This window comes from Eurytemora carolleeae, unplaced genomic scaffold (assembly GCF_000591075.1).
Source record: "Eurytemora carolleeae unplaced genomic scaffold, Eaff_2.0 scaffold1178, whole genome shotgun sequence".
Lineage (NCBI taxonomy): Eukaryota > Metazoa > Arthropoda > Copepoda > Calanoida > Temoridae > Eurytemora > Eurytemora carolleeae.
Genome location: NW_019397112.1, coordinates 1 through 23255, shown reverse-complemented (window position 1 = coordinate 23255; position 23255 = coordinate 1). Strand labels below are relative to the sequence as shown.

The following is a 23255-nucleotide window of genomic DNA, read 5'->3' as shown; positions in this document are numbered from 1 at the left end:
CAAAGACTCCTTAAAACCATAAAATGCACCGTACTATCTAATGCTACTTCACTGTATAATGAGAAACTGATCGTGAAAATGTTGCAACATTTCCGTTACGCAGATTTACGCCGGGTATATACGCAGATTTACGCAGTGTTACGCTTTGAAAATTGTAGATCAAGGCCAGGGAGCTAATTGGTATTTGTTAGACTAATTAGAATACGTGTATTCACAATAATTGATTGTATTTTAATATGCGAGCTAGGCAAGACTAATTATGGTTTAGGGTCACCTAACTCACTATAAGCTTATTATTTCATTTTACATTATTCACACATATGCATTAATATTATAGTATATGAATAAAAATCAATAAAGCAATGCACTGAGTTTCTCAAATATTCAACGCGTCGGTTTTTCTTACAATATATTTATATACAAAAGGTACAAACTTTAAATCGAACGATACTAATACAAACGAGATATTGTGAATCTAATCAGATCTATCAAACAGGAGACATTTTACATTTTCATTTTCATCGTCTCACTTATACAAATTAAATATTGTTAATCAAATAGGTTTCGTCAGATAGGGGAATTCTTCAAGGGAACCTTAATTCAAGGGAGCTGAATCACAACTGTCTTTTTTTCCCTCTATTTCGCTCCACCCTTAGTTCGCATTCTACCCCACGCCCTGTGAGCTGGCCGGCCAGCTCCCCAGCTCCCGGGCTTGGAGATAACGGATTTCTCCGCGTGGCTTGGGTTAAATATAGAAACCAAACATAAACAAGAAAACCCGTTAAATATCAGTAAAAGGTGGGGGGGGAGGCAAAATGGGGTTGAGTGCGAACGAAGGGTAAAAATAACTGACAAACAAAATGCTATTTACAGTCGCAGGAAAGATCAAAACATCATTTTCCTGCTACAATATAATGTTACATATACTATTTACATGGATAGTATACAAGTAATGGTTGACATTTTAAAAATAGTGCAACTTCTGATAACACCCCTCACAGCAGTGGAATATGGAGTTTTATTGTGGGAGTAAAAAATATCGACTAATTATTTTAAATTTATTTTAAACGTTTTTATGTTGGTTAAATTTACAAAATTATATATAAAAATTCAAACAGTAAATAAAGACGGTTTTACAATTATGAAATATTTGATAGAAAAGTTTAGCTTTATTTGATCAGACTGAGAACAGAATCCCTAAAAACCAGCAATTTTATTGATTTTTAAAATTTAAATAAACCGACCATTATTTGCCGGCCTTTCGCCTTAATGGAACATTAATTTTGATTGTGATTTTTATTAAAAAATGATTACTTGCATTTAAACTCTAATAATGATATTTCAAATTATATAGCTATATGCAAATAGATTAAACTCTAATAATGATATTTCAAATTATATAGCTATGCAAATAGATTAAACTCTAATAATGATATTTCAAATTATAGCTTTATGCAAATAGATTAAACTCTAACAATGATATTTCAAATTATAGCTATATGCAAATAGATTATAAAGTCAAACTTTGCGAGTTAAAAAAGTGATCTTAAATATTTAAAGAATAATGAACTAAAGTAAGAATTAATAGTTACTTCTGATTGAGATAAGATATTGAACGATCAAAGAGAAGACGACATTTGTAATTTTAATAAAATTGTTGATTTCCTAATAATGGCGGAGCACTCCATGATCTCCGCCTCTGATATAACTAGGGGCGGAGCTAGGCGGATAGTATCTCCATGAGTTGGTTTAGCCAGAAGTCCTCTTTCCTTGAGATCCAAACAAACCTAGAAATAATCAGGGTGTGTAAAAACAAACCTAGAAATAATCAGGGTGTGTAAAAAACAAACCTAGAAATAATCAGGGTGTGTAAAAAACAAACCTAGAAATAATCAGGGTGTGTAAAAACAAACCTAGAAATAATCAGGATGTTTGCAGTGTTTATATCTTAGGCTGAAAAATGGAATGTAAAGAAGACTGTGTAACAAACTCAAATTTCTAATCCCTATTTCTTTGCAACCTGATGGTGTAAACCTTTGTAATTATAATCTTAGTCTATTTAATCCAACAGAATGTCAAAATTCATAATTTGAAATGAAGATATATACGACATCGGGTTGCAAAGATATAAAAATTATAAAAATCAGAGTTTGTGGAAAAACCTCAGTTCAATATTAGTACGTTAGTAGTAGCTTTCTTTAAGATTTATCAATGATTGTGGATGATATAACATAATACTTAAAATTGAGACTTTGCCACAAAGTCTGATTTTCTATTTCCTATATCTTTGCAGCCCAATGTGGTAGATCTTAGATATTTCAAACTAAAAATTCCGTTAGGTAAAAAATCTAAGTTTTAAATTTCAAAGGTTTATATCATCTGGTTTTAAAGATATAGGGATTAGAAAATTTAATTTTGTTGCAAAGACTCAATTCCTTAGAGTTATAATTAATATTTAATGAACTTACTTTCATAGCATCGTACTTCTCATCAATAACAATAGCGTTGAGAAGTCCCCTGCCTCTGACCGTCTTGACCACGCTGCTCGGCAGAGTATTTAGCTCCTTCCTGAGCAGGGTTCCCATCCTATCCGCCTTCTCAGCCAGGTTCTCATCTATCAACACCTGAACAAGCACCATCAGGAGGACTTCAGAGCCCAAAATTTAAAAGAGTATCGTTGAACGAAACTTCCTAATTTCCTTTTTGGGGTCGGAACATTTTACACAAGAAATTCTAAGAAATTCCAAAAAATATAAAGAATATGCAGAAAATAAAAAAAGGTAATATTTCATAACAAAAATATTGATATCCACAAAACTGCCTAACCCTATTCGTGAAACCCGGGTTCCAAAACTGGTTTTCATAACGATACCCTGTCTTAAGTTTTGTGTTCTGGGAGCAAAAATTTACTTATTTGATTCTGTGACAAAAATTCCCAATTAACTTTTATTATGAACCCATTAAAAATAATCAATTTTCAAAGAGCAACATATTTTTATCTTCTGCATTCTTCTCTCTTGATAAGCATTTAAGGGTAACGTTCTGAATTGCACATGCACCTTCATAAATAGAGACTAAGGAATTGAGTCTTTGTCACAAACTATGATTTTCTAATCTCTATATCTTTGTAATCCAATGCCGTAGACCTTAGTTATTTCAAACTATGAATTCTGTTAGATGAAAAAATCTAAGTTTGAAATATCAAAGGTTTACACCATCAGGTGGAAAAAATATAGTTATTAGAAAACCAGAGTTTGTTACAAAGACTCAATTCCTTTGAAATTAAATCTACAGTCTTTGAATTTTATTTGAGATCCACCCTTACTTATTTTAACATATCATACTCATTACAAACATTTTATTCTAGATCCACTCTTTCTTTAACATATCATATTAATTGGAAACCTTCTCATTTCTGTATTTAGAAAAACTTCTTTCTTCTGATCACGGTGATTATTTTGTCTAATGTCACTTTTTGGAATTAGTTTTTTCTTTTAAAAAGCATCAATTACAGTTAGTTAGTTACCATTAAAAAAAATTTAGAAATTATATAATTTACTAGGACACTGCATTTTACAGAACTTTAAAGCTTAGTCAAAGTTTAATATATAATTTAAATTATTTTTGTTGAAATGTCATACCTTGAGACTCGCTAGTGCAACTTTACAAGCTAGAGGATTTCCTCCATAGGTGGATCCATGCTCCCCAGGTCTTATTGTCAGCATCACCTGTAAGTGTACAGTATACAGTGTACAGTTTTATAGTTTCGCGGATTTTCCAGAATCCGCTTTTCAAAATTCGCAATTTACAAAAAAAAATATTGAAAAAATGTAAAATTTTCCAAAAACTCTTTTATTCTAAATTCCTACAGTATAAAAATTCAAAATTACCTCGTCATTGGCAAAAACCGCTGACACAGGCATAACACCTCCTGAAAAATAATTGTTTTTGTTTCAATAAACTCATTAAAAGCCTATTTTTCTTGATTTTGAAGGAAATGACTTTAACTTTCCAGGTTTCAATCTTTTTAATCTAATTTAACCCTTTTTTTACCGCAAATGGTAGTGGGGACTGTAGCTAAAGCTTTGATCCCTTTACACAACATCAGATTTTAAAAGAAAAACTTTAGAAAATACGAGAATATGCATGACTTAGATTCGTCGAAAATTAAGGCATTGGTTAAATGTTTTTGCTTATTAAAAATTTAAAACAAATTTGACAACAAATGTCGTAACAAAATGGCTTAAATGATGATTTACCTGAAAGCGCTTTTCCCAAAACCAGAATATCAGGCCTGAAAATGAAAAAAATATCAATAAACAAAAAGTGGTAAACATTGTAGAGAAATAAAAAATGATTAAATTCGAGAAAAAAAAACATAATTTAGAAACTAAAGAAACTGAGTTCTTGCCACACATTCTAATTGTCTAATCAAATAAGGTTGGAAAAACTCAGTTCCTTGGGAAAGATCAAAATAATCATGAACGTTTAAAATGTCGTCTTCACCTGACGTTTTCCCAATCACAGGCCAACATTTTACCAGTTCTACATAGTCCAGTTTGAACCTGTAAAAACCAAGAAATGATACAACTTAATCTTTTAAATTAAAAAAGAAGTGTATGTAGAAAACTTGAAGATGATCAATTTCGGTTTTGATTTTCTAATATAATGAGTTTTTTTTAAAGAAGAATTGTTTATACAGAGCGTCCCATATCATAATAGATTTCTTCAAGCTTTTAACTCCAATATACGCACTAAATACTCGAAAAGCATAGTATTTTTTCAGATGCAAATTTTCATATAACCAAATAGCAATTTACAATTTTTCGAATGATTCCTTCTTTTTATTTTTTTTCTGATTAGTCCCGGAAATCGCCATTTAAAGGTATAACACGGTCCAATATGATGTGGGACACCCTGTATATATTTGTTGACTTGAAAAGTCACTATAATAAAATAACGAGATCTAAAATGGATATTTCTAACATTTATTTAAAACGAAAGTGTTTTGAAATATTTGCATTTAAGGCGGAGTTAAAATTGGTTGATTTAGAAATTAACAAAGGAATTAATGATGAATGTTGTGGGTACTTCATGGGAGTGATGTAGATCTTCATGTTGGTGAAGCAGATCAACAGGATCTTGAACAACAGGACTTATCCAACCTAGTAGGCAGAGATCGCGGCTTGTCATGCTGGCTATGAGCGATTATGTTGTCTCTGGAATGCATGATGAACTGGGAACCCTTCGGGTAAGAGCGTCTGCTGCTATCTGAGTATCTGCGTCATCATCATAAAGGAGTCAAGAGGCTCCCTGTGCCGGAGCTGTTACTAGTTCAACTGTCCTAACATGACCGAACTGAATACCGGGAGGGAGCTGGGATGAGCGGAGATTCGACATGTGGGCACTACATGAGGAGGAAATGGATTTGAGTACACATACATCTAGAGAAAAGGCTGGGGCATTTGAGTCGGAAAAATCGTCTTCCTTATATTTCGAATTAATTTTAACAATATTATATCTTAAACTCTAATCCTTGAAATTAGGCCAAAAAAGGTCAAAATAATTCATGATCATGGTTCATCAATTTTGTTTGACAACCCAGTGCAGTGGGTTGAATCCATGTTCATGTGACATTAATTTTTTTGAAAAAGTTCCAATTTGAAAAGAAACTTTTGCAAATAATTTGAGAATGATTAAAAATTGCGACTTATAGAGCAAAATTAATATTAGGAACGGGGGCGCGATATTAGCCAAAAATGTTTAACTGTGAACGCCCTACCTCATCTGCAATCCACAGAACATTGTATTTATCACACAGTGCTCTAAACAGAACAAATTTTAAAAACTTTGATTTAAAAAGTATATTTTAATTTTTTACCTGACTCCTTTAAGGTATCCGTCATCAGGAAGTACAACCCCGGCCTCTCCTTGTATAGGTTCTACCATAAATGCACATGTATTGGGATCCTATAACATTATTCAAATAGACTATCTAGTGTGATCTAGTGTAAAAGTAAATTTAACCCATATGAATCATAAAGTCTGACCGCGTCAACCTTGCTGCACCTGTTAGTCCTGTCCAGAGCCAGGTACAGTACAAACTGGGAACGGAAAGGTTGACCCGGCTCGAAAATTCAAATGTACTAAGGCTGCCCGTGATATATACGCCCCCTTGCTCAGTCAATTAACCCTATCCCCGCTGGGGTACTTGAAAACCAGGATACGCTGGGGGGGGGGTCAATTTGACCCCCCCCTCTAAATCCCATGTTTTATGTCCAAATATGACAAATGATACATCATTAGAAAGTTCTTGTGCTCTACTTTTAGAATCTGCAAAAAAATTTGCAAATTTGCGAAAATTGAATTTTTTATCGCAAAATCCAGTTTTATAGTAAAAATGTTTGCAAAAAAAAATTTGTCCAAAAAATGACAAATTATACATTTTTGAAAAGCCCTTGACCATGCCATTTAAAATATGCAAAAATTTTTGCAAAATTTTAAATAACCTGATTTTTAATCAAGAAAAACTAAAAATGTGCAAATTTCCTTTGACAGGTTTTTTGCAAAAAATTTGCAATTTTTTTTTCGCAAAACTTGTGCAATCCGTTTCCTTATGTCATAGGCTTTCCAAAAAGCTAAATTTTATCAAAATCTGACAAGTGAAAGTGGGTCAAAACAAAGATTTAGTTTGCTACAGGCAAAAGCAGTCATTCAGGCAGTGTGCCTGAGGACTCAGGCAGTTAGTATTAAAGCCCGGTTTTAGGCCTAAAGGGAGGGCTTTGGGTATGTTAGAAAAGTCAGAAAATTTCAACAGCCTCAGACCAATACTTTTTGAGTTATGTAAAAAAAACTACAGGGGGGGGTCAAATTGACCCCCCCCCCCCAGCGGGAATAGGGTTAACAAAAGCGAAGAAACCGCTTCTGTCTTAAAAATCAATAGATGACATTCTGAAATTTTATTCCCTGTTTCTGCTGCACAAATCCGCAAATCATATTTATAGAGAGCCCAAATTTTAAATTATCAATTTTTCATGTCAAAATCAAGAATGTTCACAATTTTTTACTCAAATAAAGGTTACTAATTTCAAATATTTTGACATTTTAAAAAAACTTTGATAAAATTCCCTTCTTTTTTAATGGTATATTAGTTGTTTTCTAATATATTTTATTGTTTCTTATTTAATTTCATATTAATAATAATCAAAATCTTTAAAAATTAACCATTTTCAATTGTGGTTCCTCTTTAAACTGAATTAATTGTCTTTCCCAATATAGATAGTTTGATAATTGGTTGTTATAGGATATTGTTGTAAATCTGGCATTCAACTCTTTAAATGTAAGGATACTTAAAGTTAGTACAATAGTCACTTTAATAAGATACAGGGTGTTCCATGAAACATGACAGTTGATGAATAGTTTGGAATGTCGTCTTTCAAATACTGGATTAGATTCAAAGACATTTTGCAGTCTAGTTCGGTAGAAAAATCTTTTGTTTGAATATATCTTAATCTGGGATCGATTTTACTGCCATATAATGTTTATTATTATTTTCTTTATGTATCAAACAACTTAACAAATTATGGAAGAAGACATTTTAAAATATTCGGCAACTGTCATGTTTCGTGGGACACCCTGTATGTACATTCAAAACAAAACATAAAAAAATTGATATTATTTGACCTTTAACTCTTCTTCTAATGCTGCAAGGTCACTGTAGGTCACCAGGCTAAAGCCAGGCATGAAGGGTCCGTAGTCACCATAGGCTGTAGGGTCTAAATATTAAAAACAAATTAAAAAATTTAGTCAAAATCATTAAAAAAAAGTTTTAAAAGATAAACTTGAAAAAAATGTTGGGTATCTAAATATAATAAAAGCAAAGTAAAAAAGAAGATTAAAATTATAAATTAATTAATAAACTTGAAACGGACTAGGGGTTTATAAATAAAAAAAATGAACATTTTTTCAAATTGTCATATTTGTAACAATCTAGGTCCCGAGAATATTCTCAATACTCGACTCTAACTCTAATTATTCAGTCAATCCTGACTCTATCTCAAGTCAATCCTGACTATACACGTCCGTCTAAAACAACGGTTGATTCTATACTAATTTATTGATACAGGTCGGTCAGGGTCAATCAAACACAGATAATAAAGATCGGTGAACTCTATTCAACTATCACAGAATTTATCACATATTTTCTTTTTTTTAGAACAAATTGCCCAAGGTTATATTGCTAGGATAGTTAATTGCAGTTGCGTATACTCTGTGTACATATTGAAACCAGTTCTCTCTGGGCAGAATTTGTAAACAAGAATAGATGCATCATTGTTCGTTTAGTATCCAAGGAGGTTAAAAGCATTAAATTATGATAATTTTGATAATTCATATAATAGTTTCATATGACTAGAATATGCCATTGATTTTTTATGTGAAAGATGGATCCCATGGCAGGCTTCGACACCCGTCTTGTGTTTACATTACTGTCTTTCCTTGCATTATAACCTTGAAATTACCCATTGAACAATTTCAAGAGATTTTCTACTTATAAATTAAATTTAATTAAATTGGCATTTAATTTAATTTAATTTAATTTAATTTAATTTAATTTAATCTAATTTAATTTAATTTAATTTAATTTAATTTAATTTAATTTAATTTAATTTAATTTAAAATTGTATTAAGGATTAGACTGTAAAGGCGAATTGAAAATTCCTAAGATATATATGACTTCAATGATTTCAATGTTAAATTAAGTCTTCTGTATTAAATATAAGTATTAAATAATACATCTAAGGATTTGACAAAGAGAGAAACAAGTTTATAGTTTCAGGTAATTATGAATATAAGAAAAAAAACAGTATATATACAATTGTTAACCATTAATTTTAAAACCTCTATAAAATGTCGTCTTCTACTGGAATCTCCTGTCGGAGACAGCCAAACCAAATTTCTGTTGTGTGTGTATTGTTCGGCCATCGGGAAAGAATTGTCTGGGGATAATAAACATCCCCCACCAGAATCCTAACCGGCCTATTATTCGGATTTGTCTAGCGTGTTGCTGTTTTCCGTCAACAACAATACAGTCGTCTCACCCTGAAATTTATCACAAACTGGACAGTTTGCTAATTTACATTTAAAACGTTTCTCCATATCTCTATATGTTATACCTGTAGAGGAAGAAACAGCAGCCAGAGTTCTACCCCAGAAATTGTTCTTAGCAAAGACGACTTTTGCTTTATTCTGTTCTATTTTTTTTACTTTGTAACCCCATTTCCTAAAAAACATATCATGAACAATTAAATATTTCTTTTCCTTTATTAAAAACAAATGTTTAAATAAAAAATCTGATAAATCTGCAGCGGTAATCAGAAAACAGTTAAATTTTAAGCTGAATTAGTCAACCCTAAAAGAGAAAGTTTAGATTTCAGATAAAGCTGGGTTTCCATGACTAATATTTATATAATTCTAATAATAAAAGACCTTGCTAGTTTGATTGCTGTTTCTCCGCCTTCAACACCTAAATAAATGTCGAATAAAAACTTTATATTACAAAATTATTTCGAAAAAATAACTCTAATTTTTTATACCTGTGTTCATTGCTAACATTTTGTCATATCCAAACAGATTTGTTGCATATTCCTCTAGCTCTCCCAGTACATTGTTATAAAATGCTCTTCAACACAAATATATTTTTATACAGGGTGTCCCACGAAACATGACAGTTGGTGAATAGTTTTGAATGTCTTCTTCCACATACTGTATTAGATATTAAAGACTTTTTGCAGTTTATTTCTTTAAAAAAATGTTTTCATATTTTTTTTACTGTGAGTCGATTAAAACTATTTGGTATTTTCTTAAAACCACCTCGAAAATTAGTTTCAGTGTAGCATCGAAATAACATCTTCGGTCAACATTATTGTGATTAGGATCTACATGAAGAATACTGTCATATAAAAACTGTTATTAGTCTCTTTAGTATCAAACAACTTATCAAATTATGGAAGAAGACATTTTAAACTATTCACCAACTGTCATGTTTCGTGGGATACCCTTAATGAAGTGACTCTGCTTTTGTAGATTGGCACGTTCAGTTCACAATATTATACCATTTAAACCTATATCATCAGTAACAATGAGTAAGTTATAATCGGTTTTCTTATTAAAGGGACTGTAAGTGTAATTTCAACTGACCCTCCATGCAAGGATAGCAAAGCCCGATTCACAACGGTACCCTTGAAACCTTTCTCTGATTTCAAAATGTGACATGAAGCGGACGTTTTCCTGACTCATGAAACGGACGTTTTCCTGACTCATGAAACGGACGTTTTCCTGACTCATGAAACGGACGCTTTCCTGACTCATGAAACGGACGTTTTCTTGACTCATGAAACGGACGCTTTCCTGATTCATGAAACGGACGTTTTCCTGACTCATGAAACGGACGCTTTCCTGACTCATGAAACGGACGTTTTCCCGACTCATGAAACGGACGCTTTCCTGACTCATGAAACGGACTCGGAAAATGTTTATTTCTTGAATTTCTCCTTTGCTTCTTATAAACAAGGAATGCGCAATTCACTTTCGCAGAAAAAGAAAATGAACAGTTTTTGAAGAAACAAAAACATTAAATATCGAAATCATACTTGATCAAATCTTGCTTTCAAATTGTAAACCGGGTATTGCCATCTTTGTATGGAGGGTAACTTGAACGTATGATTATCAATTCTTTTAACACAAGATAAATTCTAAAAAACTTCCATAGTCTCTTTAAGCAATTAATTACTCAAAACAACATAATGTTTGCTGTAATTAGAGATGATGAAACTCTTTTCTGTGTTTAATTGAATAGATTAATACATTATTAAATAATATTCCTTAAATCTTAGAGAAAATAAATTTGAAAATAAAGAAATTTAAAATTATTCTTTTTTTTAAATTGATGAATGAGTGCAAATAAATAAAAGTTTAAATATTTATGGACCGCTGACGAAGTTTTACATCCTCGATTTAAAACGGTAACTTGAATTAATGTAACAGAAACAAGGTAGGAAATTAAAGTTTTAAAAAGTTCTCAGATAAACGTTGACATGGTATTGTTGTGAATTTGACGAGAAAAATTAAAAATTATATAATGTGTTCCTGCTTGTTAGGGTGAGAATTTCTGCTTGTTCCTTCAATGCACCAATTATTCTTTAACAACAAAAATGATAATTTTCTAAGTTTTGGTAATTTTTTTTTTGCACTTATGGTATTTTTTAACAATCAAAATGATTTTATAGTGTCCATTGACTTTATCAGGAAGAGGAGAATATTGTTATTATCCTAATAAGATTATCATTATAATCATCAAAAAAATAATTTTTCAGATTTTCAGAAAAAAATATTTTCTTCAAAGTACTTTTTTAACTAAAACAGAGATGTCCAAGAAAAAAAGAGTATCTTCATGTAAAAATGTAAAAAGAAGATTTTTAAACTTCAAAAATTTTAGAAAAATGATCAGTCGAAAAAATCATTGTCAAGAAAATCTTGGTCATAATTTTACATCGTTATTTTTGTTCCTTGGATGGCAGTGCCCTTGGTTAACTGCAGAGTAAGCAGAGAGAAAATCATAATATCTAAAATAAAATATTTTTAAATTGTTTTATCTTTGCAACCTGACGAAATTTCTAATGAATTTCTTATATCCTCTAAATTAATTAATTGATTTTTTTTTTATCCAAACAGTTTCTTATTTTCAGAATAGTATTATAGTATAGTAAGAATATTATGAAATACAAAATTCGAATTCAAAACGCTTTTAATAAAAAAGTTCTGTTCCAAATAGTCATATTATGTTTTTATTGCAAAGAAATGGGAATGAAAAAATCTGAATTTACGGCAAAGACAATTAATTCTTTTGTTTTGGGTGCTCTATCAAAAGTAAAGTTGATTTAAAAAGAATTAGTAATTATGACTTACTTCTTCCCCTCTGCATCCCACATGAAAACCCCCTTTGCCCTTGTGAGAGCTACAGGGAGGGGGTGGTAATTGTGAGCCCCACATCGATCCTCACGCGCTATTATCTCCTGGGTGCTCAACCCTCTCCATACACCAACTAGATATAATCATCATCATCATCATCATCATCATCATCATCATCATCACCAATAAACTCTAACAACCATCATTTTTTAAAGATGGTTGTTAGAGTTTATTTTTAATAAGGAAAAAACTAAATTTTCTGTTTAATATGTTTCTTAATATTAATATTTTTCTTTCCAAAAGAAATTTGATTCATCTCTCTCTGGAAAATTAAACGGGATTTTATTTTCAATTTTCCTTACAAAGAATGAAAGAAACCATCAAAAGAAAAAGAAAAAGAAATTTTTTAGTTTTGATCAAGATGTTTTTAATGTTTAAAAATATATGTCAATGTGATCAAAATAAAATTATTGACTTAAATTGTCAATTATTATCTTTATAACCCTAGCTACATTCATTCGATTATGAAAGACTAGGGGGGGGGGGGGTTCGAATAAGCTATCTGATACCTAAAAATCCAAACAACAACTTTTTTCTTTAAAAAAATACTATCCACAAAAATTTATTTTTCCTGCAACAAATAAAGTCATAAGAAAAGATGATCAATTATCGATAAATTCTCATGAAACTTTAATTGAAAATTTGAAACGATTTATTTGAAATTAAAGTTTTTATGTTTAGTAAACATGACAATATCTTTAAAATACGAAGTGATTTTAACCTAATTTAATTCTATATAATAGAATTAAATGTAATGCTATATAATAGAAATTGAATGAATATTGATGTTCTTAACATCAATATTCAATCTTCTCTATTGAGGCTCAGGGAGCTCAAGTATGACGTAATAAATTTGTTCAATTAAATCTTTGGAGAGAGAAATTTGACTTTTGAAATTTATAAATCATTCATTTTCCATTCTATATTGGGTTTAAAGGTTTATTTAATACCAATTTGATAAAGTTGAATGATAATATTTTAATTTTAGAAATTAATTTTTAGAAACTAAATTGAAGTATCAAGGAAAATTATAAACATTTCTCAGGGGCAGTGGGTCTCAAAATGTCTAGCGAAAAAAAAATATGAAAAACCTGTAAATTCTATGTGAACCCATTATGAAAAAAAAAATTAAAAATTTTAAAATTGATGTTTCATTCTCAAAGTTTTAGATGGATAATGTATACCTGTGTTTTCTTTTTCGCGAACTTCATTGGACATTTTTATGTTTGTTTTTAAATTTTGCGTCTGTTAAAAAGTTTTTTTTTACAAAAAATGTTATGACGCTAGAGACAATTTGAAAATTTTTTGGACACGCAAACTACATCAAAATTAATTCAGTCTCTGTGGGCTGATATGTGTTCCAATACCGTACAAAAAGTTTAAGAGATAGAAAATTCAAAATATCTACGTTTGATTGGTAAAACAAAAACCAATGATTTTGATTCCAGATGTACCTAAGAGTCGTGTATAGACATTTTGTGCATTTAATTATAAGCTAATTAATATTTCAAGATTTTAATTCTGTGATATTAAATATAGTCCAAGTCCCAGGTTAAACCCATAAAATGAAATTAGCAGTTTGAAAGTGTTTAAGTTCTTTAAATAACAGTTTGATTATTTTGTATGAAGTATATTATTGCGTGTGTTTAAAATTTAGCACAGCACTGGGCTGAAGATGACCGACTGACCGTCAGAAATATACGCATTCAACTGCTGTTTATATACAGGGTGTCCGCTGCTGAATCTTTACAATGGTGTCCGTAATATATCTACGCATGTAGCTGCTGTATAGATACAGGGTGTCCGCAAAATGTCTACGCATTTAGCTGCTGTATATATAGAAAGGGTGTCCGCAAAATGTCTACGCATTTAGCTGCTGTATATATATACAAGGGTGTCCGCAAAATGTCTACGCATTTAGCTGCTGTATATATACCAGGGTGTCCGCAAAATGTCTACACATTTAGCTGCTGTATATATACAAGGGTGTCCGCAAAATGTCTACGCATTTAGCTGCTGTATATATACAAGGTTTTTTATTAATTATTTAATTAAAAATGATAAAAAGAAACATTAGTTATATTAATAATCGGGTTTTCTGGTAAAAATTGATATGTTTATTTTTATTTTGTTCTTAGATGATGAATTTGAAGATTTATTAAGGTGAAAAGAGTTAAAAGACCTTCCCAGCAATTTTATACTATTCAATTAAAGGTTTATTTGGCTAATTTGAGGGTAAACTAAATAGCCTATTAAGTAATCATTGGTATTCGTCTAACATTTCGAAGACAACTATGGCCTCAGAAAAATCCGATTTATCATTTAGAATTCCAGCGCAAAGGTATGTTAACTTTGAATTTACGCTATATTTGATGCTTTTTGTCAGTCATGGATATTTTAAAAAATTTTAAATATTAAATTAAATTTTAGTATCTAATATTTGTAGACTTTATTATATAATGGCTGACACATGATGTCACTAAGATATAATAATGTTAGATTTTATTTGACTGCTGTTACTGAAAAAACGTTTAAATAGTGTCTATGCAAAGGTATCATACCTTACCGCTGGAACTCTTAACGCTAAATCGGCTTTTTCTCCGGTCATAGATATGACATGTGGATTTAACGGTTCTGTCAATAATCCAGAAAACTGTGACTTCGATCACAATTTGTCCTAATAAGCATCATTTTTTCTTAAATTCATTTTTTTCGGCATTTTGAATGAAAAGTGTGAAACAAACAAATTTTAAAGATTGTTTAAAGATTGTTTAATTATAAACCAAAACGCGTATGATTTCAAATAGAAGAAACCGAATGCCTTTAACTCTTGTTAGTCCGGTGTGATGATTGAAAATGAATAGCCAATAAATAGGCTTATTATTTTACCATGAAATTACACAACGAAGTGAACGGTCCCTTTAAGTTGAGTTTAAATTTAAGGGTACTTCAGTCCGAATTTCATATCGGTATTCTTTCAATCTAATTGTCTGATCAATAATGAGAGATAACGACGTTTCAATAGGTTGAGAAGTGATTAATTCTAATAATTTTTCACATTGTTTTCCAGCAGTAGCAACCTACTTTAGTAGAGAAGTCACAATTGAAAAAAATCAGTTTTCACAATGATAACCGAGGTTATCTAATTCATACTTGACCAGACAAAGCCGACTCCCCCCAATATCCTCTCTCTCTTTTCTTTAATCTCTCACACCTCTCAAACCTTGTTTTATAAAGTGATTGCTCTCCTTAAACTCTTTAATCTTTGTGAAGAAACAATCTCAAGAACTGACGAGGGTCAACCCAGACCGAAATATATTTTCAATAAATGCCTTTTATTAATGTTTAAATCAAAAACCAAGACTCAATATAGTTTTTAACAATTAACAGTAAATATTTATCGTGTTTAAGTGTCTGTATTCAAGTGCTTATACTGAACAATGCTCATTTAAGTAAATGTTTGAGGGGTGCGAATCAACCGGATTTTCTTGCAGATGCATTATTACGATTTTATGAATAGTTTCTAAACCAGTTGATCTTATCCTACCCTCTAAACCAAACCAGATTTTCAAGTTTAAATGAAACCACAATACAATAACACGAGAAATCAAGAATAATTATCATTATACAAAAAGAAAAGAACAAAAGTTTGTGCAATGTTGAGTCTTATACTTTTTGAACAAAAGCAATAAATACTTAAAAGGGGAGGAGAAAGTATTTTGAACGTACAAGTTGTACGGCGGTAAGCGATTTTATCAAAAGTTTTAATTGTTAACAAGCTTTTTACGAATTTCAAGTTTACAAGTAAACAAAGAGAAGCTTTTTTTATTGAGGTCTTCTCTCTTTGTTTCCATGTTTGTGTGTGTCCATGCTGTTTAAAAGGTTGATGTAATAAAAATGTAAATCAAAATCTTTTAAAAAAATTGTTTTTCTCTTTTAAACTTCTCAAAAATGCTTATTCGAAAACGAAATAAGAGGCCGAATTTAATGAATTTGAGCTATGTCGCTGAACCTATTGTCGATTCCAATTTGAACCAGTGGTAGGCAGTTTCCGACTCTATAATTTCTATCTGAACTGTGCAACTAGTGGTTTAGGAGAAACTTTAGGAGGTTCAGATACGTACACACAGAACAGAATATATTCTATCTACACACAGCTGAGGAAAGGAAAAGTTAGAAAGGGAATGGAAAGGTAAGGGGGGGGGGGGGTAAAAGTGAAAGGAAAAGTGAGGTAGGAGAAAGAAAAGAGAAGGAAAGATAGAAGGATGGAAAAAAGTAAAAAATTAGGATAGAAATGAAAGAAGAAGGGTGGATGAAAAGGAAAGGGAGAAGGAATGATAGAAAGGGAAAAATAAAGGAGGATAGGAAGAGAATTGTAGGATGGAAAGGGAAAGGGAGGAATAAAAGTGAAAGGAGAAGGGAGGATGGAAAGGAGAAGGGAGGATGGAAAGAAAGAGAGAGAGAAGAGAAGGATGTATGGACAGGTAAGAGAGAATAGAGTGAAGAGAGATGCTACGGGTTCATCAGTATACTCTCATACCTCCGGAGAACTAGGGAACCTCCCACCAAACCAGGGAGGTAGGAGGGGAGATGGGGGGGGGTAATTTCTGAATTTTAGAGTGATTTAAATCTGAATATTTAAGTTAAAATTATATACTTATATACTTTTTAAACTCAAACTATTTCATAAAATTGAAATAATAAACTAAATATTTCAAATAATAAATGATAAACTAAATGTTTCAAATGATAAAGTAAGAGTTACATTAATTAACTAAATGTTTCAAATATTAAACAAAATGGTTTAAATAATAAACTAAATGTTCCAAAAAAAGTAAATGTTAAAAATAATAAAATAAATGTTTAAATATTAAATGCTAATAAAATTTTACTAATTGATATTCTTAAATCTTTCAGAAAAGAAAATGGCGGCTGGGATGATTGCTGAAAGTACTTCAAGAATGGTTAAACAGAGATCAATGGAAGCTCTGGACAAGCTCAGGACGTACACAGGGAACCCAGACTCAAGGTACGTGTCTACAGTTGTACTCAAATATTATATGTACATAGAGAACCCGGACTCAAGGAGGTACTTATTGTACACTTGTACTTAAATATTGGATGTACTTAAGGAATCCTGACTCAAGGTACATAGTGTGAAGTTGTACTCAAATACATATAAATAATACATACAGAGGGAACACTGACTCAGGCTAAAAAGTATACATACAGCTCTATACAAATATAAATATACATGTATACAGGGAACCCTGACTCAAGGTGCATAGCTAAGAGTTGTACTTATAAATACAAAACTAAAATGTACACAGGGAACCCTGATACAAGACCCATTTTACATATTATGCAAAGTACAGTGTACTCTGTACACTGCAAATGTACAAAATATTAAATTTATTTAACTCGAACGTACGTTTCCCAGCTTTGCCATTATAAATTGCAGAAAACTGATTCTGCAAAAAAGTATAAATGTTGTTGCAAAAGAATGAAAGAAAAGTTGAACAAAGTTTTCAATGCACAACAAAAAATTGCTTTTATTGACTCAAATCTTTTTTTAGTATTTCTATGACCCCCCCCCCGCAGGAATAGGGTTAAAAAAAATCCGTTCCGAGGCCGAATTTTAAGAATTTAAATTTAAGCAAAAATTTGAACAAAATTTGTAATCGGATTGGCTTCAATTTAGAATCAGAATTGGCATTAGACGGAATATAACTAAATAGTCTGGGTCCAACGTTCACAAAAAAATCATTAAAACCCTCTGCTGACTTGAAAATACTTTGACTTCCCTAGGCCTGAGTCCATGCACCGAATTCATCATTTTAACCTTATCATTGCTATAAAATTTAAAATAAAAGAATAACACAAATTAAAACTGGGGAGAAATGCTTTATAATCAACATTTTAAACATAAAGAAGGTTTTTTCTTTCAATAAACATTTTAATCTTTATTATAATGATTCTAAAATTAGTTTTATGACATAAACAAGTTTTTTTATAAACTTTCTTTATTAGCTGTAGGACTGATTTAAACATATTTTAACTTATAACTTTTGAAAATATCAAAATTATCATTGACATGGAACAAAGCTTATTCTGTGGGTTAAAAAAACTATTTTGATTGATTTTATTTTGATTATGTACAGGGTTACCCACACAGTATGAGACTGTAAAGACGACCCAAAACCTTAAAAATATGACGATTTGAAGCTTGATTTTTGGTTTCTGCACTCAATTTAGTATTTAGATGATTCACTAAATGATTAAGCTCAGAAATATGCGAGTTTTGACCTACAAGGTACCCCTGAATACAAGTAAACTGTCTAAGCAAATTCCGTACAATCGTCTCTGAAGTCTCATCCTTTGCGGGTAACCCTGCATATACCATGCACACGGGCAACCGAAGTACATTTGAATTTCCAAGCCGGGTCAACCTTTCCGTCCCCAGTTTGAACTGTACCTAGCTCTATGGACAGGACTAGCCGGTGCAACAAGGTTGACGAGGTCAGACTTTATGCTTCATATAGGTTGAACTTACTTTTACTAATGGGGCAGAGGTGTGTGTGCACAATGTTTTTACCCCCAGGATTCTAGGGGGGGTATTTACCCCCAGGATTCTAGGGGGGGTATTTACCCCCAGGATTCTAGGGGGGGGGGTAAATAACCCCAATAACCCCCCTTATGGCCGCCACTGCGTACGACAGAGATGGTGCTGTTTGCACCTTTTCTCAATACCTGCCTGCATATCTATATATATATTATCTTTGGTGTCCGTAAAATTTATACACATTTAGCTGCTGTATTTATACAAGATGTCCGTAAAATATCTACGCATGTAGCGGCTGTCTAGTGCTATACTTTAAAACTGGCAGCGGCAAATCTGTATTACTCCCTAATGCCGCAATGAATTATAAGACTTAGAGGGAATCAGTTCTATCCGCGGCGCTCCGCCCCCCCCCCTAGCATGTCCTAGCCGCGGTACTCGGCCCTTTAGCCTGTCCACAGCGCGCGGCCCAGAAAGTGTCTAAACCTAACATAACCCTAAATTATATGCTAATCTCTCTCTTCTTATTCTTTGCTGCATTCGCGAGTAAAAGAGTTTGGCCGCTACCTTTAAACTGATCTAAAACTACTATCAGTACTGTACCTTGAATTGTAGGATAGATACTTTTCAGAGAATATAATTTTTTACATCCTGACAGCACAGACATTTTATATCTATAGAATAATAAAAAAGATCATAAATGTAGCTTTACTCGTAGATGAGTAACAGAAGTACTCGGCATGGAATGGCTGAAATTCGTCCAGAAATCAGTCGATTTTTTAAGGTTTAAGTCGGTGTTAACCAAGTGGGCCGTTATTCATATTTCAAAAACAGGGTTACTCACAAAGAAAAAGACTGTACAGAGATTATACTGTCTGTTGACATGTATTCACGCTTCTCTGTTAACATGTTTCTTCCTTTAACAAATCATTAAATAAGATATTAAAAGATTATATGCAGGAGAGAAAATTCATTTTATTCGAGGGGTCGTCATATTAACAGGTCGTCATATTAACAGGTCGTCTTTACAGTCTCATCCTTTGATGAAGGATATAATATTTGTGTTTCAATTTTATCCTTTAATATGATATTTGGTTTAAATTTGCTAAAATGTTGCCTTCATGCCGACATTTTGATATGGAGACGTCTGAAAATCAAAATAATGAATAGATTTTTATAAATTTTATGGAATAGGCCTTTCAGGTAATCACTTTGGCATATCTTTTTAAAAGAGCATGAAGCATGACCAGCTCAAAGAAAAAAAAATAGACCGATAACTTTAAAAGTTTGGGTGCTTGGGAGGGTGGACAAAATGCCTAAAAAAGGGTCAAAAAATGAAAAAAAAAATTTTTGTTTTGAACAAATATCAAAGTGTGACACATGTTTCTACATGTATTTTTAAACGGCTTTTAAAAAATATATTTTTTAGATCTGCAGCTTAAGACTTTAAGTTACAAAAAAGTGATGGGTTAAAACTACAGGGGGGGGGGGCGCCGAACGCCCCTCTTCCAGCGTGTTTAGGGTTAAAACTACAGGGGGGGCGCCGAACGCCCCTCTTCCAGCTTGTTTAGGGTTAAAACTACAGGGGGGGGCGCCGAACGCCCCTCTTCCAGCTTGTTTAGGTTTAAAACTACAGGGGGGGGGGCGCCGAACGCCCCTCTTCCAGCTTGTTTAGGGTTAAAAATAAATAATAAAAGGACGAAATTTGGGTTTTAAATGGTTTAATGAACATGCGAGACAACCATTGTTGCAGCTCAAACAGACACATTTAATTACTAAATGATTTAATAAGTTACTCTAGTAAAACTATTTAATTTGTAACAACAAAAATAGAATAATAACTTCAATGTCGTCTTTCTATATTCGAGGTTTCTGGTTCTCACTGTAATTAAGTATTTAAGAAAGGTTTTTATATTCATGAAGGAGATTAACAGAATGGTTTTTAACAAGGTTTAAGTAACACACTTCTTGTTTATTCCACTAATTAACAATCATTCAGTTTTCTTAATTGTATAATCTTACGTACTGCAAATGTGAGAAAAAAAATTAAGTAAATCTGTTTTTGACTCGACCTCGACCTCGAACTTAAAATTTCTTAAAGATTTGATCATTGTTTAAATACTGTTTTTGCCCAAACACTGAAAATAAATAACATTAAAGCATGTTTTTAAATTAAAGAACAATTTATGGATTTATAATTTTGAACCCGCCACAAAACCTGGGCCTGATTGGTTCAACCGTTTCACTGTTGATTAGATACTAACAAACGCACATCAGGCCCATGTAGAAATAAATATATTATTTGATAAAATAAATTGTTGAATTGTAACTTATCATCTATCGTAAGTCATTACACCTATCCAAGTAAAATGTGATAACAATTTCAAAATATAGCATTAACAAATTTTAACCATTTTGTTCTCCTCCCGACCCCTATATATTGCAAGTGCGTGACAATAAAATGCGATACAAAACACTTTATACTTTATATTCCCGACTGGATTTTTAGAGGTGTTTTAATATGCATGAATTTTTTACTAAAGGGAGTGACCGGCAATGTATGGTGGTTGAACTGAGAATGAAGTATTGTGGAGAACATTTTTAGGAATCATTTGAGACATAAAAAAGGCTTAATAATATATAATTGCTGATTTTTATTGCAAAGTCAGAATTTTGTACAATTATTTTACATTTTTTGTCGTTTATAGAATTTGGTTCGAATCTTAAAATATTTAAGAAATGAGTTAAAATGAGTTTGGGTTGTTATTTACGAAAAGTCTCTATTTCGATACAAATGTAATTATAAATACCAAAACTAATTTATCGATCATTTATAAGACACAGAGATATTGAAATACTACAAATTGCCTGATCAGCATCTCAAAACTGCATATTNACAAATTTTACATTTTTCAGATAAAAATTTCTTGCTCATTGAAAGATAAAGGTTGATAGGGTCCTTTAATTAGCTGCATATGCAGCTAATTAAATGAGCAAAGGACAGCCAGGAAACAAGAAGATTGGAAAAATGATTATCTGCATTCTGCATTAAATACATGTATCAAATAATTTGTTTTATAAAAAAAATTTTAAATAAATAAATTGATAAAGTTAAAAATAAGACACAGAGATCCAGAAATTTTAAATAAAAGTTAGGCACATTCAAATCCATTATATTCAAAACTGAAATTTCTTAATCTTGATGGTGTTACATACAAATTCATAGTGTGACTGCTGACATTTATGCATGGATACTTTAATGATATGACCCACACCTGACTAACCAGAGTGAGCAGCATTCGGTTTCTTCTATTTGAAATCAAACGTGCTTTGGTCTTTAATTCAATAATCATTTACTTTACGGATTTGTTTATTTTATACAATTTCATTCAAAATGCATTTGCCAACAAAAAAGTAGTTTAGAAAAAAGGCAAACAAATCATGTTTAATGGGTCAAATTGTGATCGAAAGTCACAGCTTTCTTGAATAATGACAGAACCGTTAAATCCACGTGGACCTTCCCTCTTCCTTCCAAAATATGTTAAAGTCTCTAGCCGAACCGAATAGAACAAAATAAAATAAATTAGAACGTGTTTAAAACAAAAATCTAGAAAGTATTTTAATTTATCTCTACATTAATCCCTCTGATATCACCCTGCCACAGATCACCTGACAATCTCCTTCCTTCCAATCAAATCCTTACCCTATCCAAAAACAAATCTTGATATGTGTAACCAATTATATTCAGTATTGTTAACTAACTTAGGGCCAACCAAATAGATTATCAAGTACAATAGGTGGCAACAGAGAAATTAACCAATTTTACACTACGTCACATGTGTCAAATATAACAAGGAAAGCGAAATTTTCTCACATTAATTGACATGTTTTCCAAGATTAAATAAAAAAGTGTAAAAACAGAAACTAATGAACACATAAAATTGCACTTATTTTATTGTAAGAAAAGCACTTTATTCTAAAATTATCACTATTATTGATGATTTTGTCGGACACAAAAAGTGAGTTGACACTTGTGACGACAGAATACAACTGTACTGAGAGTGAACAAATTCTACGTTGCCATCTATTGTACTAGAATCTATTTGGGGCCAACCACTTAAAACAACCTACCCTGGTTAGGCGGGTCCAAACTGCATAATAAATTGTGATTGCTTATTTGTAAAATCTCATGCTTTGTAGTTGAATAAAAATATGAATGATTGAATGAATTAACTTTTACAACCGCGTTGACATTAATTTGTCGCAATGTCTTGGGCTATATTTTCAACTATACCTCAAGAACCAGATAATTTTCTTTAAGCAGTTTTAGATTCAGTGGATCAATTTTTTTCTTTAGAACTTGAGTATTTTGCTTCAAAATGATTTTTTTTATTTTGTCTTTTAAACCTCTTTCAAATCAATATTTTTTGTGACGCATGGTTTGCCAGTTTAGGCCACTTTTAAAGGGTAATCCAACGAAATTTCAATTAAAGAATTTTATACCCGATTCTTTGCAACAGTTAAAATGATATTGTCAGCTTCATAGAGAAATAATCATCAAAAGTTGTCAATTTTCAAATGCAAACCTGTAATATCTGTATCACGTTCAAAGAGCACCGCTCTTTTTAAATGTATGGTCTTGATATTTATATATATATATATATATTAT

The 23255-nt window shown here is 31.6% G+C and overlaps 1 protein-coding gene across 3 annotated transcripts; it reads right to left on the bottom strand.

Moving 5' to 3' along the window:
• Positions 1-1044: 1044 nt before the first annotated feature.
• Positions 1045-19265, bottom strand: LOC111711949 (ornithine aminotransferase, mitochondrial). Of its 3 annotated transcripts, none has more exons than XM_023486436.1 (17): positions 19190-19265; positions 11965-12100; positions 11565-11621; positions 11146-11196; positions 9594-9679; positions 9487-9523; positions 9174-9280; positions 7684-7775; positions 5882-5970; positions 5783-5825; positions 4507-4565; positions 4260-4294; positions 3891-3931; positions 3642-3728; positions 2469-2624; positions 1666-1787; positions 1045-1197 (listed from the first exon to the last, which is right to left on the bottom strand). In XM_023486436.1, exons 1-17 carry the CDS (start codon positions 19251-19253, stop codon positions 1170-1172), a joined length of 1290 nt encoding a protein of 429 aa, XP_023342204.1. In that variant the 5' UTR covers positions 19254-19265; the 3' UTR covers positions 1045-1169. The 3 variants fall into 3 exon arrangements, with proteins under 3 accessions (XP_023342204.1, XP_023342205.1, XP_023342206.1); XM_023486437.1 differs by having other exon boundaries at positions 11146-11199; positions 11568-11621; XM_023486438.1 differs by lacking the exon at positions 19190-19265 and adding an exon at positions 13212-13288.
• Positions 19266-23255: the final 3990 nt, after the last annotated feature.

What these genes read in the sequence shown, in the direction of transcription:
- LOC111711949 (XM_023486436.1), bottom strand. Translation starts at nt 19,253, where the DNA reads ATGTCTGTGCTGTCAGGATGTAAAAAATTATATTCTCTGAAAAGTATC. An exon ending in ATTCTCACCCTAACAAGCAG is followed by an intron (nt 9,680 to 11,145) that starts GAACACATTATA and finishes TTTGTGTTGAAG; the next exon opens with AGCATTTTATAACAATGTAC. An exon ending in TTTGGGAAAAGCGCTTTCAG is followed by an intron (nt 3,932 to 4,259) that starts GTAAATCATCAT and finishes ATTATTTTTCAG; the next exon opens with GAGGTGTTATGCCTGTGTCA.